Source organism: Carassius gibelio, chromosome B2, assembly GCF_023724105.1.
Source record: "Carassius gibelio isolate Cgi1373 ecotype wild population from Czech Republic chromosome B2, carGib1.2-hapl.c, whole genome shotgun sequence".
Lineage (NCBI taxonomy): Eukaryota > Metazoa > Chordata > Actinopteri > Cypriniformes > Cyprinidae > Carassius > Carassius gibelio.
The window spans coordinates 20,534,960-20,550,934 of NC_068397.1; the positions used below are offsets into that span (position 1 = coordinate 20,534,960).

Genomic DNA, 15,975 nt, shown 5'->3' on the forward strand with positions numbered 1-15,975 from the left:
GGCAGATTTCATTTTAGGTAAACTAAAATGTCTTAGATGATGAATTATAAAGTAACTGTTTGAAAAAGGCTTTCTTCAGCTGAAATAGAATGTATCATGTTATGTGTTAAATTATAAACCCAATGGATTTTTAAATGGCACTTCAAGTCAGTAATGTGACATGACATACAGCCAAGTATGGTGACCCATACTCAGAATTCATGCTCTGCATTTAACCCATCCGAAGTGAACACGCAGCATTGAACACACACGGTGAACACACACACCCGGAGCAGTGTGCAGCCATTTATGCTGCGGCGCCCGGGGGGGCAGTTGGGGGTTCAGTGCCTTGCTCAAGAGCACCTAAGTCGTGGTTTTGCTGGCCCGAGACTAGAGTTAAACTCTCTAACCACTAGGCCACGACTTCCCCAAGTCAAAATGGAGAGAAACAAAGTCAAAATGGAGAGAAACAATTTTTTGTTGTATAATGCATGCAGTTCTTTCACAATCAAAAGGGTCTTTTGGTTTGTGTGTCCCCTGGATGTACAGTACCATCTACTCCAACATACAGAAATGCCCTCATTTAGCAAACAGCTTGTACTGAGCAATGAGCAAAACACTGGCCTTATAGATTATTTTGTTCAGATACACAGAGCTGAGCGAGGAAATTTCCTGTTACTGCTTGCGTAATGAAAACGCAGAGCGCTTAATGTCACTACTGAGAGTGTATGTGCAGATGGTGTGTGTTCCTCACTTCTCAGCTCTGACAGCGCAAATAACTAGCTACACATTTTACATTTTTGATGAGACACTCTCAACACAATTTGGCAGCACTGCTTGAGCAAACTAAACAGACGTGCAAACAACACCTTTCCATGAATGTTAGCATAAGTTTTTTAAGGCCTGACTTTACAAGTGTTGAGTCAGAAGAAGAGATTTGTTTGATATGAGACAGGCTTCAAAAAATACAATGAGTTTTACAGAAAAACTTTTTTTAAGTAAATGTTTTAATAAACATTAGACTATAACACATTAAGTTAATGATATAAATAGCATTTGCACACCTAAGTGTCATTATTGTTCTTTTAAATTGTCAATACTTTTCAAAAGCTGAAATAATTAAAATGAAAAGTTAAAAAAACTTACACTTTAAAACATTTAAATTAAAAATGAAAAACAAAAATTAGAAATTAGAAAATAAATAGAAATGTAAAAAAAGCACTAGACTGCACAATTTAATTGGTAATTTAACACTATTTAATTTAATAATGCATTGTAGTTATACCTCTCAAGGATTATGAATTGCAAAGGTTAAAGAGAATAAAAAATGTTAATGTATTAAATTGATCAAAAAATAAAAATAAAAGCAATAAAGACAATGGTACAAAAAAAGATTTAAAATAACGGCTATTCTTTTGAACTCTTAATTCATTATTTTAAGCAATTTTAGGAATAAATAACATTTAAAAATAACAAAGCGTTATTTTAAATTAGTATTTAACAATTTTACTGTTTTTATTGTGTTTTATATCAAATAAATGCAGGCTAGGTGAGAATAAGAAAAAATAAATAAAAAAATTGACAGACTCCCAACTATTGAGTGGTTGTGTATATGTTACCTCTTTGGTATAGACCAACTTTTTCAAAAGAAGTACAGAGGAAATGCAAGTCTACCTTAGATATACTGACAAAATTAATAACACAATGGACTTCTGCGGATGGCAAGCCAGTGGTATTCTTACTGTATGTTCAATTATATGTAAATAAAACATACTGACTTAACCATTTTTTAATTATTCAACAGTACACAACATAATTTATGTATTATGACATTCTCATCTGGGGGCTTTTTTTAAATTTTGCAAATATTTAGCAAATATTAATTTATGATGTTTATTGTGAGTAATTTACTAACTAATCAGCATATCCTGCAATTCATTTGATTGTAATTCGTAATCGATTGACAGTGCTAGCTAAAATCATTTGCAGTAATCTATAAAGCTGAGTCTGAGGAAGATCCATTTGCTTTGCATTTTAAATTAACTCCAACTGTCACATGGATAGCAAAGACTGCAGTTAAAAAGGGTAGTTTTATTGTCTCTGTTCAGTGGTTTTAAATCTCAAAGATAAAAAAGTTCATAAGTCAAACATCAATCTGTTGCTTATTTAACCTGCATTTAGTGATGTGATGCCTCTAAGAAAGGAAGGTAACCTCAGGCCAGAGTTCAGCCGATGCTCCATCCATTACAGACCCTTTGGCCTGGTTTGTTACTCCATAGACAGATCTCTCAGCACTCACTGCTCGACAGCTCACATCATTACTCTGCAAACTTTGAAGATGGATAGCTGCAAACTTTTGATCTCTCTCATTAACCCAAACAACCGGCCTATACAGACAACAATGTGGCAAGCAGGCTAATGATTTCTCATGGCCTTGAACATCTCCGCCGCCCCTCCAGGGTCACTCCACAGATAGAACAACAGACTGATGTAAGAGGGGGAGGTGGAAGAGCAGCAAAGCTTCCAGCTGTTTACACAAATGCTTCGATTGCTCGGTGCAAATCAGAGTTCAATCCTGACCACCACCCCCAACCCACACATGTTGCTCGTCTTGTAGTATTTTGCCAGATGTTGAAGTAAATATCAACAGCCATGTCTGTATTATTGGAAAATTGTCATTAATTACTCACCCTCATGTAATTTCAAATCCGTAAGTCCTTTGTTTATCACAAATTAAGATATTTTTGGTGAAATCTGAAAGCTTTCAGATGCTGCATAAACAGAATCGCAACTGACATGTTCAAGGCCCAGAAATGTAGTTATGACATAGTTAAAATAGTCCATCATTGGTTCAACCTTAACTTTAATGGTCTTACGGGTTTGGATCAATATGAGAATCAATAATTAATGACAGAATTTTCATTTTTGGCTAAACTTTTATAAATAAAAGCTGTAGTGTGAAAGTGTCCTACACAAACACACATATGGACACAAACCTGGTTGATGATAAAGATCCCATAGTCGATCTTCTGTCTGCGCAGGACTGGGTGCAGGTAGTGAAGCCAATATTTAAGGTGGTTGTCTCTGTGTCTGAATGGGACGATGATGGCCACCTTTTGTCTTGGCCGGCAGTCCGGAGGAGTGTATTTACCCCCTTCTGTCACATTAGGGTTCTCTCTCTGCACCCGCTCGAGGGTTATCAGGGAGCTGAATTCGATGAGGAGACGTCCCACTGCAGAGCAGAAAAGAGGGGTAGTGAGACTTTATGAGAAGTTTCAACAGCATTACTTGAAGCAGAGTGAAATTGAGAATGGTTGTTACAGTTAGATCATTACAATAACAATATAATCACCACTAACTGTCTGTCCAGCAGAGGGAGTGCAAAAAAACTCTTCTTTGAGTCTCTATACCTCTTCATTAATCCTAACATCTTAAGTTGAGAAAACCAGTCAATAAAGCAGACTGAGGCTTGATTACATGTTCACACAAAGTCTTTGAATGAGTCTTAGCAGTAAGAGATTTCGTGTCTACACCTAGCCATGATCTAATCCCTGTTTGCTTGTGAACTGACGTAGTTTTGGCCGCAGGGACTTCTACAACACTCATTAGCGAAGGAGTCTGTGCTGCTACTGAATATGTATGGAGGGCCATTTTTAGGAAACAGCATGATGTTTTCTCATCTGATCATAAAGATTCAGTATGTCTAGAAAAATCTAACGCATAGCAAATCAGCTATGTTACTAAATCAAATATGGTAATGAAGGAAAATATAAGATAAACAATTGTAGAATTCACACAACTGTGCTAACATTTAAGGAAGATTCCATTTCTTTTATCAAGCAAGCTTTTTCCATTATCTGTAAATCAGCAAACGTTCCTAAACTGGGGTCCGTAAAGGATTTCAAGTGGTCTGAAAGCTGACTGGCTAATAGCTGAGGGTAGAAAACAAAGCTAAATTGACCAAATAATTAAACTTGTTAAGAAATCAAATCAAGGCAAGTTCCTAAATAGGTCATATGATGCTGCTAAAAAGAAAATTAATTGGTGTAATGAAATGTGTTTATGCAGTTTAAGGTTAAAAAACATTATTTTCCACATACTGTACATTATTGTTTCTCCTCTATGCCCCCCGCCCCCCCCCCTTCTGAAACGTGTCGATTTTTACAAGGCTCATCGGTCTGAAAAGCGAGGTATGCTCTGATGGAAATGTTACACACCTTAACATATTGTGACACCCTGTCTGGCCGGAGCGACGAGACATAAACATAAAACCCATTATAAACATGATATTAACATGATTTCTAGTCGTGTCCTCTTTTGGAAAGCCAAACAAATTAGTTTTGCTTTCTCAACGAAACAGCGTCACACACTGCGGCCTTGAGTGAGCAATATTTTTAAACATGTTACAGTGTTGTGATGTCAATTCTCCTGAAGCATTTTAAAAAGACTTTATTTTATAATTTATTTAAATAAAATATTACCATGTACTGTTTATCAGTCATGAAAATACATGAAAATACGTGGATTTTTTTGCTCCAGAGGCGTGCGACCTCAGACATATATAGCAATTGTAAGTCGCTTTGGATAAAAGCGTCAGATAAATTAATAAATGTAAATGTAAAGTATAGATAGGTCACGGACAGCAGTTATAAAAGACACACATCAAGCACCACAGTGAAATCTGACCCCTCGACTCCTGGAAGTGATGGAACTTATAGTAATTGAGCTGACCTTGGCAGCAACAGCAGCTATTCAGGTACCGTCACATCAATTTAGATGCAAAGAACAGCAGCTTTGTGTAAACATCTCACAGTCTGGTACTCTATTTCGGGAGGCAGAGGACAGGTCCGGTTAAAAATACATTTATAGTTGATTTTATGCAAGGCCTATTGCTGCACCTGTGCTCGTTTTCCTATCAGCCACATTATTAAACTAAGCAGCAGCAGGTCAGCAGGGTACAGCACGGCTGTTTGCGGATGTAATTGAGACATCCGGGGATAAAGGTACTTGCCCTTAGAGAACCTTCTGAATGCAAGATCAGTGTGTTTATTTCTAGCATTCATTCAATCAGATATGTTGACCACGACGATGTTTATAATGACATTACGCTTCTGTGGTGTTCTGCTATCATCATCATCCTGAGCTCACTTGGATTGATTCCATAAATAAGCTGTAATTGACTGCTCCTCACGGACACAGAGAGATAGAACGGAAGAAAAAAAGGCTTGCTGTTTCCACTTTTTATGAGATGCAGCCACCAACCTAATTGCAAGCTCCTGGCGTCACTGTGTGCCAATCCCCTCTATCTCTCCAAAGGTCTCTTTGAAGTGATCTCTACAAAGGTTCATTGGATCCAGCTACTTCTAATTAGCAGTGTGCTGTATATGAGTAAGGCAAGCAGTCAAGTGGCATGTGTGGAGGAGAGAAAATGGTCTAGAGCAATGAATACGTTGCGATCTGAACACCTGCTCTCATGCAGAGTGTTCCATCCACTCTGATCGCAAATGACTGAGGCCATTGATAAGACTGGGGGAGGTAAACAACAACCGGTTCTTCTGCTGCCTCCTCATAACATTCTTGTTGCAGCGTAGTCTCAGCTTCAGTCAATTTCCAAGAGTCAGGGTAAAGAGATTTTTACAAGGATCAAGGTATGGCTTTATTATTAGTCTTTAAATATTTGGGGTTTATTATTATTCTTCTTTTGAATGTGAAAGTATCTGAAATTACTTGGAATGTATACCTTAGGAAAAAGTATATTTACAGTATATTTATTATTAGGACTTTATTAATTATAATGCTCAACTGAAAACAATAAATAATTATATTACAATATTATTAGTTTTAGTATTATTATTTACTATGATTTACACTATTGCTGATTTCAAATATATGATTGGAACACTACCGTCACACACCACACAGGTCTTTGGTTTTTCCCAATTCCCAAACCTATTGAAAACCACATTACCAAGATGGCCGCCAAGGCCTGCCTTAGAGGGACTTTGATTAAGTGCATCCAACACAGCATTATATAATATAAGCCAGGCCACCATGAGGGATAAACCCAATGAAACTGTAATATACTGTACTGTAGGTGCCTCTAAGCACAAAGGGTTTATTACCTGGATCTCTTGGCCACACACACTCGCTTATTGGTTTTCTCTCTCTAATTCTCTCTATTTCCATCACAATTTCTCCTGACCCCTGCAGAGCTCTATCATGGCTCTCAGGCCAACTGCCAACAAAGTTACGCAACATCACCACAAATAATACTGTAGGCAGCTGGAGAATGGGAGAAAGGGAGAGAGAGGCAAAAAAGAATGGAGAGTAACGAACAGTACTGAGAGGAAGGGAGTAAGAGAAACAAATCCTGTCCAAAGCACTACTTCACCAGCACACAAATGTCACCCACTGAGTCATAGTTGGAGGCAAGGTCAGGCTTTTTCCTGTTCAGACAGGAGATTTGTAGATTCTGTAAAATCTACTTAATTTAAACGGGGTTCAAGCACAATCCAATTATTTCTCTTTACTTTGACACTTGCTGTGATGCTCAAATCCAAACAGTGAGAACATCCTCCACCGGCTGTAACCTTTAGCACAGGGCTTTTAGCCAGACACTAAAAACTCTGATCAAAGAGGGGGGAGTATGCATTGCAGTGAGAGTGCTTTGCCTTTTCGTTTCAAATTATGATTTTCCTTTTGTATATATATATATATAATATTTATTTTTACATACAATACAAGTTGGTGGTGTCCAGTGTTGTTTTGGACCACACTGACTTTCATTGTAAAGACAGAAGTTGAAACACTCTTGAAATTACTTTATCTTGTGTTATGCAGAAAGATAAATGCCATACAGGTTTGGAACAAGATGAAAGTAAATAATTTTTGGTAAACTATCCCTTTAAATTCAAAAAGTGGAATATAAAATGGACTGAATCCAACAACCGATAACACAAAGTAACATTGTTTTTGACAAGTACAGTACCATCCTAATACTATCAATCAGCCATGATTCATTTATTCTGCTAGTGCGAGTTTAAAAGATGTTTATGTTTATGTAATTCATCGTGAAAACCCCTAGACTTTAACATGGTATCATTTAGTCATTTAAACTTTCAAAATATATCAAAGTATCAGAGTTTTCCATCTGATATCATCACTGGACCATGGTGCGTTTTTGTGGGGGCCATTTAGTCAAGAGTGGATGAAAAGTGAGATTAGTCACAGCAAATGTTTTTAAGACACCCTGGGTCATTCCCGTGTTCTATGGCTGTCTCCAGCTATATGGTGATAGAGTGTTGGCCGCCCTGTGAACTACACAGCAGAGCCACGTGGCTGCAAGTGACCACTGAAGCAGAAGAGAGAGAGAGAGAGGGAGAGGAAGAGGAAAAGAGGAACAGATGGAGGAGTCACTGAGCATAACACTGCACGCTGAGAGCCATGAGAAGTAAAGCAGTAGAAAGATTGAAGGTGGGGAGGAATGACAGAGAGAAAGTGGGAGGACAGAACTGGAGGCGAATAGTCGGAGAGACAAAAAAAGAGAGAAAGACACAGAGAAATGGGCTGAGGGAACATGACTAAGGGGGAGTGGGAAGGAGGAGACAGCTATAATGAATGTCTCCAAAATTTGAGATGCCACTTGAGCTAGAAGATATATAGAATATTTAGCAATGTATTAACAGTGATGATTATTTTTATTTTTTTTACAAATTATTATTCTTTTTGTAACAATGAATTAATGAATTTGGATACAAATTTGGATTAAACATATTATGAAACATCAGAAAGTGTTTTTTTTTTTTTTTTTTTTTTACATTTTTACTTCACACTTTTTTAATATTTATATTTCTTATGAAACAATCTATGATTACTATATTTTATTTTATTTCTGTTAATCACTGTATTTTATTTCTGAATTACCACTGTGTATTAAATTTTCTATACAAATAGCCTTGCCTTATATTCAGCAAACTGATCAAAAGGCATAAACATTAAATATAAACATAATAAACTATGTTTATTGAGCACCAAGTCAAGAATGATTTAAAAAAAAAAAATATGATATACTGGCTTTGAAGACAGCTTTGCCATCACAAGAATAAATTAAATTTTAATATATATATATAGTAAAATATAACCAGTTATTAAATTGTTATAATACTTCACAATATTACTGCTTTTACTTATATTTGACAAAATAAAAGCAGCCTCGTGTATTTACGAATAAAAATTAGTTTTTTTTTTTTTTTTAAGACATTTTTCCTTTATTTCATGCCTTCCAACAGACATTTTAAAGGGGTCATATGAAGCAATTTCAATTTTTCCTTTTTCTTCGGAGTGTTACAAGCTCTTGGTGTGTAAAGAATATCTGTAAATTTCCAAATCTCAAATCCAAAGAGATATTCTTTATCAAAGTTAAGACATGTCTACACCCCCGTAAAATGGTTCATTTAAACACGCCCCCACATCTCTACGTCACTATGTGTAAAGATTTGCAAAACGCCACCCAAATGTTAACGCAAAGAAAGAAGGCATACCATTTATTCTCACTGTTGCCGCCGTCATTTTTTGGAGAAGATGACGTGTTTCATTGTGCAGGTGAAACTACTTTGTTTGGCCTTCCAAAAGAGCACAATATCACTTCGTCATGCCTGGAGCTGATCCCTGCTGGTCACTGAGGAAATATTTTAACTTCACAACAGTGAATGGCTTTCACTGTGGAGGAAGCAGAGTCCAGCCCAGGGTCATCACATGTGGTTGCCAAACCCCCGGCCGCTCCTTCGTTGAATCTGCCGGCCGTTCCTCGTTCACCCCCCTCACAGTTGTCATGAAGGGCAAAATTAGCAATATAGACCAAAATCATTTTTTGAACCAGGCTGTAAACATGTTTTTTTTCTGCTGTAAAGTTGGGCATTTTAACTTGGGGAGTCTATGGGACTGACTCCCTTTTGCAGCCAGCCTCAAGCGGCCAGGCGATGAATTGCAGTTTTAGTCACTTCCTTATTGGCCTCACGAGAGAGAGCGGGAGGTTGCCACTCGAACGCAACGCGTAAAAAGACAGTATAAGTCATTATAATCAGTAATTACCGTATTGACCCGGATGTTAGAAGACCCTGATTATAAGGCGACCCCCCTTTTTTCAGATGTACCTTTTGGAAAAAGGCTTTTGAAATCCAAATCTTGCTTTCTCTCTCTCTCTCTCTCTCTCTCTCTGTAAAACATATTTTTTTCTTAAATAATTTTCATATTGCATATTTTTCCTATTGTAATTTTTGTTTTGAAAGTATGGTAAATAGCCTACTGGTAAAATGTATCTCATATTAGCCTACCAAAATTTTATTAACAGTAGAGGTCAAATCTTATTGTAGTCTTCCAATCTGGGTACTGTCTAATGTTTTAAATAACTTACAGAGAATGTTTTGGTCCCATAAGGCTAATAATGATGGTCACGACTCATGCGGCAGAAATCATTTTCTTTTTCTATAATTTTCACTCTGTTTTCACTCGCGAACTTTACAACACACATTCCATTACGTAACTCATGGCACACTCTTTTTATGCGTTTTTTGGCGCCACATATTGTTGTGGTTGTATTATTGACAATTCAAAATCTAGACCCTGAATATAAGACGACCAGGTTTTTTCAGATATATTTCCAAGAAAAAAACATTGTCTTATATTTGGGACAATATGGTATGTCCCCACTGGATGCAAAATAAAATACAAGCCTCGCTTGTAATGGGTTTTATAGTTTTTGTCCTGTCATGCCGGTGTTCTGACTGAAACACGCCATAACAGCATATGTCGAGGGGCGTAACATTTCCATCAGATGCTTGAAACACCATCTCGGTTGATGCCTGCTACAGTCTGGAAACACCAGACTGTAGCAGACCAGCTGTTCCACACACCTCTTTCATGCAGAAAACCAACTGCTACAGGGCAGAGCAGTTCTCAAAGCTACACTCAGCTCTGTACATATCAGATGTTTAATTAAACCTCAGCAGGTGCTAGTTCAAAGTCATGGTGTGAAGAAACATTCAGGCCAATCAGCCTTTTTGCCATTATTTTAATACAAAAAATCAAGTCTCAAGTTCTATATTCTATATTCTATATAATTCTATATGCTTTACAAACAATGTAGAACAATTAGATTTTATTTATTCGTTTTTTAATGTATAATATAAGTATAAATTCACTAGAAAAGCACTGATGTGGACAATTTTCACCAGAAAAACAGTGACAGAGACCACACAAGTGGCTGTTTTCTTCTATCTAAAGAGTTTTTTGATTTTCAGTGCACAAAAGTTTTTAACAGCCCTTAACATCTGTTGCTTACAATTCTTTACATGGGAGTCAAGTTATCGCTCAAAACAACTGCCTACAAATCTTAAAGCTGTTCACGAGGATGATAACTATACATTTTTAATAATCCCTCTAATTCTGTGAGAACAGGGAAGTCCACACCACAACTTACAATGATAATTACACAGAGAAATTATATTTTTGGAATCACTTTCAGAATTTTTTTTTTTTCCCAGTTAATGAATGATAAAATAATAAAGAACTCCCAATCAGAATCCACCTGACTTCAAAGAACTCAAGCATTTAAACGGCAGATGATACAACAGGCATAATCTGACAATGTGAACAGGTTTCAAGTCACATTTTTTGCACTCAGATTAAGCTAAGGTCATTCACACCCAGAACTAAAACTATAATGACAAATATAAAATTGGTAACCAATGAAAACTTGAGCATTTAAAGCAGTGCATGCTTAAAATCTCTTTCGTAACATTTTTCGTAGCATAAAGTATTTGAGCTCTGCTTCCCTCTATCTGACCATCACATTTTAAATTTCACACAGACCGACACAATAGGTCATCCAAATGCATCTATCGTCCCAGGATTCAATAATTCATAGTCTGCCCTCAACACAGTCCATGGCTCTCTAGAAGTACATCCTGCTCAATAACACATTGTTTAGAGCAGCACGACTTCAAAAGGGAGGACAGAGATGAGGCGATTAACCTTTCACAGAGGGTAAGGTTTTACCTTTCACTACTCTATTTGACATGTGCCAACCTAAATGGACTGGTCCTCGGACGTGTCATGCTACTCGATTGGCATTTCACAGAGCGACTTGGGTGACCCACTGACAGATCCTGGAGTCCTGAGTCCTTTGATGGAGCAGCTCCTTCAGTGCTGGTGTCAGCCATCCATAAGTAAAGCAGACACTGGGGAACATTGAGAGTGATGAATGCTAGCAAACTATGTTGTGACCGGGACACAGCGTCAAGTCAAAGCAGGTGCTTAAAAATGATAGCTTTCAAATATTAACATACTAATAGGCATGCTAAATAACTGGGGAGGCACACTGATAACAGCATGATTACCCATTAAGGAGATGTAAGGTGATATTAATAAGATCTCTCTTATCAAACAATCGACATACTAGAACATCTGACATTTTGGAATCGCTTACAAATCATGTCAGACATTATGATAATGTTTAAAACATAGAGCCATACTGACCGGCTGCTTTTTCCTGATACTTACTCATGGTGTTTTGATGCTGTTTAGTTTTGATTTTACTTATCGAGCATCCACCTTTTTTTCAGTGGCCTTGGTTCTGGAAGTATATATATATATATATTTATTTTTTTTTTCAAAAAATGTTTTCATTTAAGAGTTGTATGACATGAAACAGACAGACCAGCTATGAGGTGAATTACAACATTACAAACTTAGATTTGAAGGAAAAAAAAGGATTTGAAAATGTTCTGCGAATACTGACCAAAAGACAATGGAGAAATCTAACTACTGATTCAATGATGTTCATTTTATATAGGAAAAAATTCACACCTGCAAACTCCGGACCAATGAAAATTTTTTTTTTCTAAAATCAGCAGCTGAAATTCTGATATTAGAATATAAGTATATGTATTTTAGGTTGCAATGTCATTCTGAAACAAGAACAACATCTATGGTGACAATGTAATATAAAGTTGACAAAATAAAGTTAAAAAAATTTAGAAACTTAACATTTCAGACTTTAAACTATAATTTTTTTTAAATAAAAGGGATGAGTCAAAATCAAATGATTTTACAAAAATCATCAGATTTAGACAAATCATGTCAATAGCCAACAGTATTTCAATGTCAATGGTGAATTTTGCAAAAAGGAAAGACTATTTGGAAGACTTATATTGTATTTATTGCACAACATGCATAGTATGCATACAGATCACATTTTAAGTAGTTTGAGAGTGTAGGGAAACAGAATCTAAATCAGTATTAATATAACACTATTCATTTTATGTGCGAATAATGGTCATTTTAATGCTTGAACGATTATTTTGTACATAGTGTTATGGACTAGTTTTTTCTTGACAGAAGATTTGGGATAACATACATAACACAATATCATAAAATAATTTACGTAATAAACATTTTTTATTAAATTAGAAACAATGTTTTTTCTTTGCTTTGCAACAGCATACAGGTATAAAAGTGATACAATAATTCAAACTCAAACTTCACATCCACATATTTATGGTTGAGTAGCCCTATAATAGCAGGACATTGTGCAGTCAGCCGGTCATCACTGCAAAATAAACGACAAAGGGAAGCAGCTGACTGTATATTATCCCTTACACTGCAGTGTGCTGAGCCATTTCTCACAGAAGCAGCCATAAAGCTTCAGTTGATGTCAATCATCACTTACCACCAGCACTATTTCTGTAATGAAAAGGTGCCATATTCACTGTCTTCTCTAAGTGAATCGTAAGACTCACTTCACATACACCACATCTTTTGTTCAATACAGGAAAACATCCTTTTCAGGCACTGCCAAGCATCCTCTCACACATCGAAGGCCCACTCAGCAACTTTTATAAGTGTAAACACTGAATGTACTTAACACTAGGGGTGCAACGATACAATTTTTTCAGAACCGATCCGATCCGATCCAGAAATTTCTGAGTATTTGCTGATACTAATCCAATCCGATACCAGCACAGTTTTCTTAAATCAATGTAGAATTTCTATACTTCTTTGTGTTGACCTGATCATCACTCTTTTGTATTAATCACAATCTACTACATACACACAACTTAACTTTGATGAAAATATAGAGCGACACAGAGCTAATGCGCATACTGGAGTCACAGTGTGCAGGCTGCACAGCCCTTCGAGTCCGCATAGAAGAGTTAGTACAACACACAAGCAGCTCGGCTCGTGTTCATCTTCAGTTCTCTCTTCACAGCAGTTCAGTCAGTGTACTGTTTGAGTAAATGAATTACTCTGGGATATTGGTTCATTTCAACTCAGAGGGAGTGTTAGCCACGTTAAAAAAGTAAATTACTTATTAGTAAAAAAAAGTAAATAATTAGTGGATTAAATATTACTCAAGACCGGTGAACCGGTTCAAACGATTCAGTCCGATTCGGTGAACTTGTTCAACCGGTTCACTAAGAATAGCCGGATATCACTACAAAGGAAAGAGATATTATACGTAGTGTATTAAATCTGTGCGTTATATTATTGAGCCTTTTCTTTGAACAATTTTAAACCTCAGTTACTGTGCGCTCTTGAAGAGAGTTTCATCGTTTTGACTTTAACCGAATTCCACACACAGTTTGATTGCTGAATGGAGGATGACAGACAGCCGCAGTGGAAAGAAGAGTTTATGTGAACTGAATTTAGCGACTTCAATATCTGTACCTCACATTGAACTATGGTACAGCTTCAGGACACTTGAAATATGTCCACGAAAACATTTTGGTGCTTTATAATGTTTTTATGCCTTTCGTTGGGCTCAAAAATAACACAGAATATTATACGCACAATATCGAATTTGGATTGGTCTCGTCTGACTGATACCCAATCCGTAGAAAATTCGTGTTTCGGAGCCGATACCGATCCTGAGTATCAGATCAATGCATCCCTACTTAACATCATCAAGTACTAGTAGCTCACTGGCATCTGAAATAACGGAAAGATGGCAGAAGCCATTAATGATGACTCATTCCTATTTCTTGCTGTTTTGACTAATGATCATGTGGCAAGAGAGGAATCTTCCTGTAATTCTCATTTGAATTACATGATCGTTTCTTGTAGCCCTGCACTTTCACAAATTCAATCCACCACAAAGAGATGGATAACAAACGGGCACCTTAAGATGTGTGAAGAATTTTGAACAGCAATTTATGTCAAAAGTGAAGCATAAACATAAACATATGACTCTGGTTCAGTGGTATAAATGAACTGTAAAAGGCGAAGAAGCAGCTTAACTGCAACAACATCATATTGTGTTTTAATACTGACAGCGTTTCTGTCTGCATAAGCAGTGCATTTATGCAGGCAGTGTGAAAACTGTAACCTGTTTTTAGGGGCGATGGAATAAAAGTGCTGCTTCAGTTTGAGGTGTGAAAAGGGCCTAATGGGATCAAAATAAAAAAGAGAGCAAATAAAAATTTTATGAGCCTTGACTTGAGTGATCTGTTTGATGAATACATGTGCAGAAACATTTATACGCCCACAGTGAATATGGTAAATGAATAGTGAATAACATACTAATCTGAGTAGCACAGTGGGTTTATTTAAGAAGTTAACAATTGAAAAATGACTGACTCTCATTCTATTCCAAACATGTAACACATATTTTTCTCTGTTGAACACTGAAGAAGATATTTGGAAGAATCTTTGGACTGCAGTGACATTCATTACATTAAAGTAAAAAAAAAAAAAACATTTCAATACAATTATGTTTTGTCATAATGGTTTAGAAAGACATAACAGTGAGTAAAGATTGACAATTGATACACAAGTAACTAGATGGTTCTCCAATTGAAGATTCCAGTGGTGTTTAGAAATGCACAGAAAGATTAACTAGCAGTAGACAAAAGGCTGGAGCAGTGCTGGATGTCAGGTGCATTCCGGGGAGCTCTGGAAATGGTTTCCCCAGTGTGTTTTTGGAGTTTTCCCATTTGTGCCCTGCTCAACCCAGGCAACCGGATTCCATCTTCCTCACTGCCCATGCAACAGATTTGACAACCAAACAGGATAGAGTCCTGGCAATAAAAGGGCCAGCTGAGAGCGACACAGACAGGAGACAGAAAGGATCCTTTTGTTTCGGGCTCCCAGCTGCCATCACCCGCAGTCAAACCGGGCCTTTCATGTGAAACCACAGAAGCTGGGCCAACAAGAGGGGAAGGCAATCTCACACCACTACCTCCATAGGTAATGAGCAGAAGCCGGAAGCACCACCCTAGAGCTGGGAACACACACTTCTGCCAAGCTCTGCTAAGGGTGCCATGAAACCAGGCCTATCAATAGCAGAGCTGAAACAACTATACTATTGTTTGTATAGTTTAGCAATATGAAACAATTTATCTTCATTCTTGCAATCTCTCTTCTCAATGTTCTATTCCCAGATAGAAGCAAACTGCTGTGAAATTGTGCTGTTTCCGCACTCTGCTTTTGAAACACCTTTCAATGCGCCAATCCCTTTTCACTTTATACTTCAAGGCCAATACAAGGTAAAGCAAAAAAGGTAAAAATAAAACAATGCAGTGTTCCTACAGGATTTTGCTTTTGCAGAGCGAGCACTAATTCACCGACAGCATTGTATCTTTAGAACTGTAAAAACCCTTTTCTGGCCTGTTAATTAGTTTTATTCACTTAAATACTGAAAAAAAAGAACTGAATGTGTGGCAAATGCATATTAGATTTATAATTGATTTACTAAATATTAAATTCTAAAATCACTTATTCATTTAAATAGTTTAAAACTTAGTTAAACATCAACTATTGCTCACATACCGACGCAGTGATACTATACAGCTTATTTTATTTCACGGATATCCAGAATTAACTACGAGATGCAGTTAATTTAGTAAATGATCAATGAACTTAGTATAAAGTTTTCCAATGACTGATACTTCACCCAGACATCCAGGTTATAATGATGTAACTGATTACAACATTCAATGA

The 15,975-nt window shown here is 36.8% G+C and overlaps 1 protein-coding gene across 1 annotated transcript in view; it reads right to left on the bottom strand.

Annotated features, from left to right (window-relative positions):
* The window catches only part of LOC127951700 (beta-1,4-galactosyltransferase 2), a 98,425-nt gene that overhangs the window by 52,304 nt on the left and 30,146 nt on the right, over window positions 1-15,975 (bottom strand). The window contains exon 3 of the mRNA XM_052549739.1: window positions 2,976-3,211. Within this exon, the coding sequence (XP_052405699.1) occupies window positions 2,976-3,211 (236 nt within the window). The remainder of the gene's footprint in view (window positions 1-2,975; window positions 3,212-15,975) is intronic.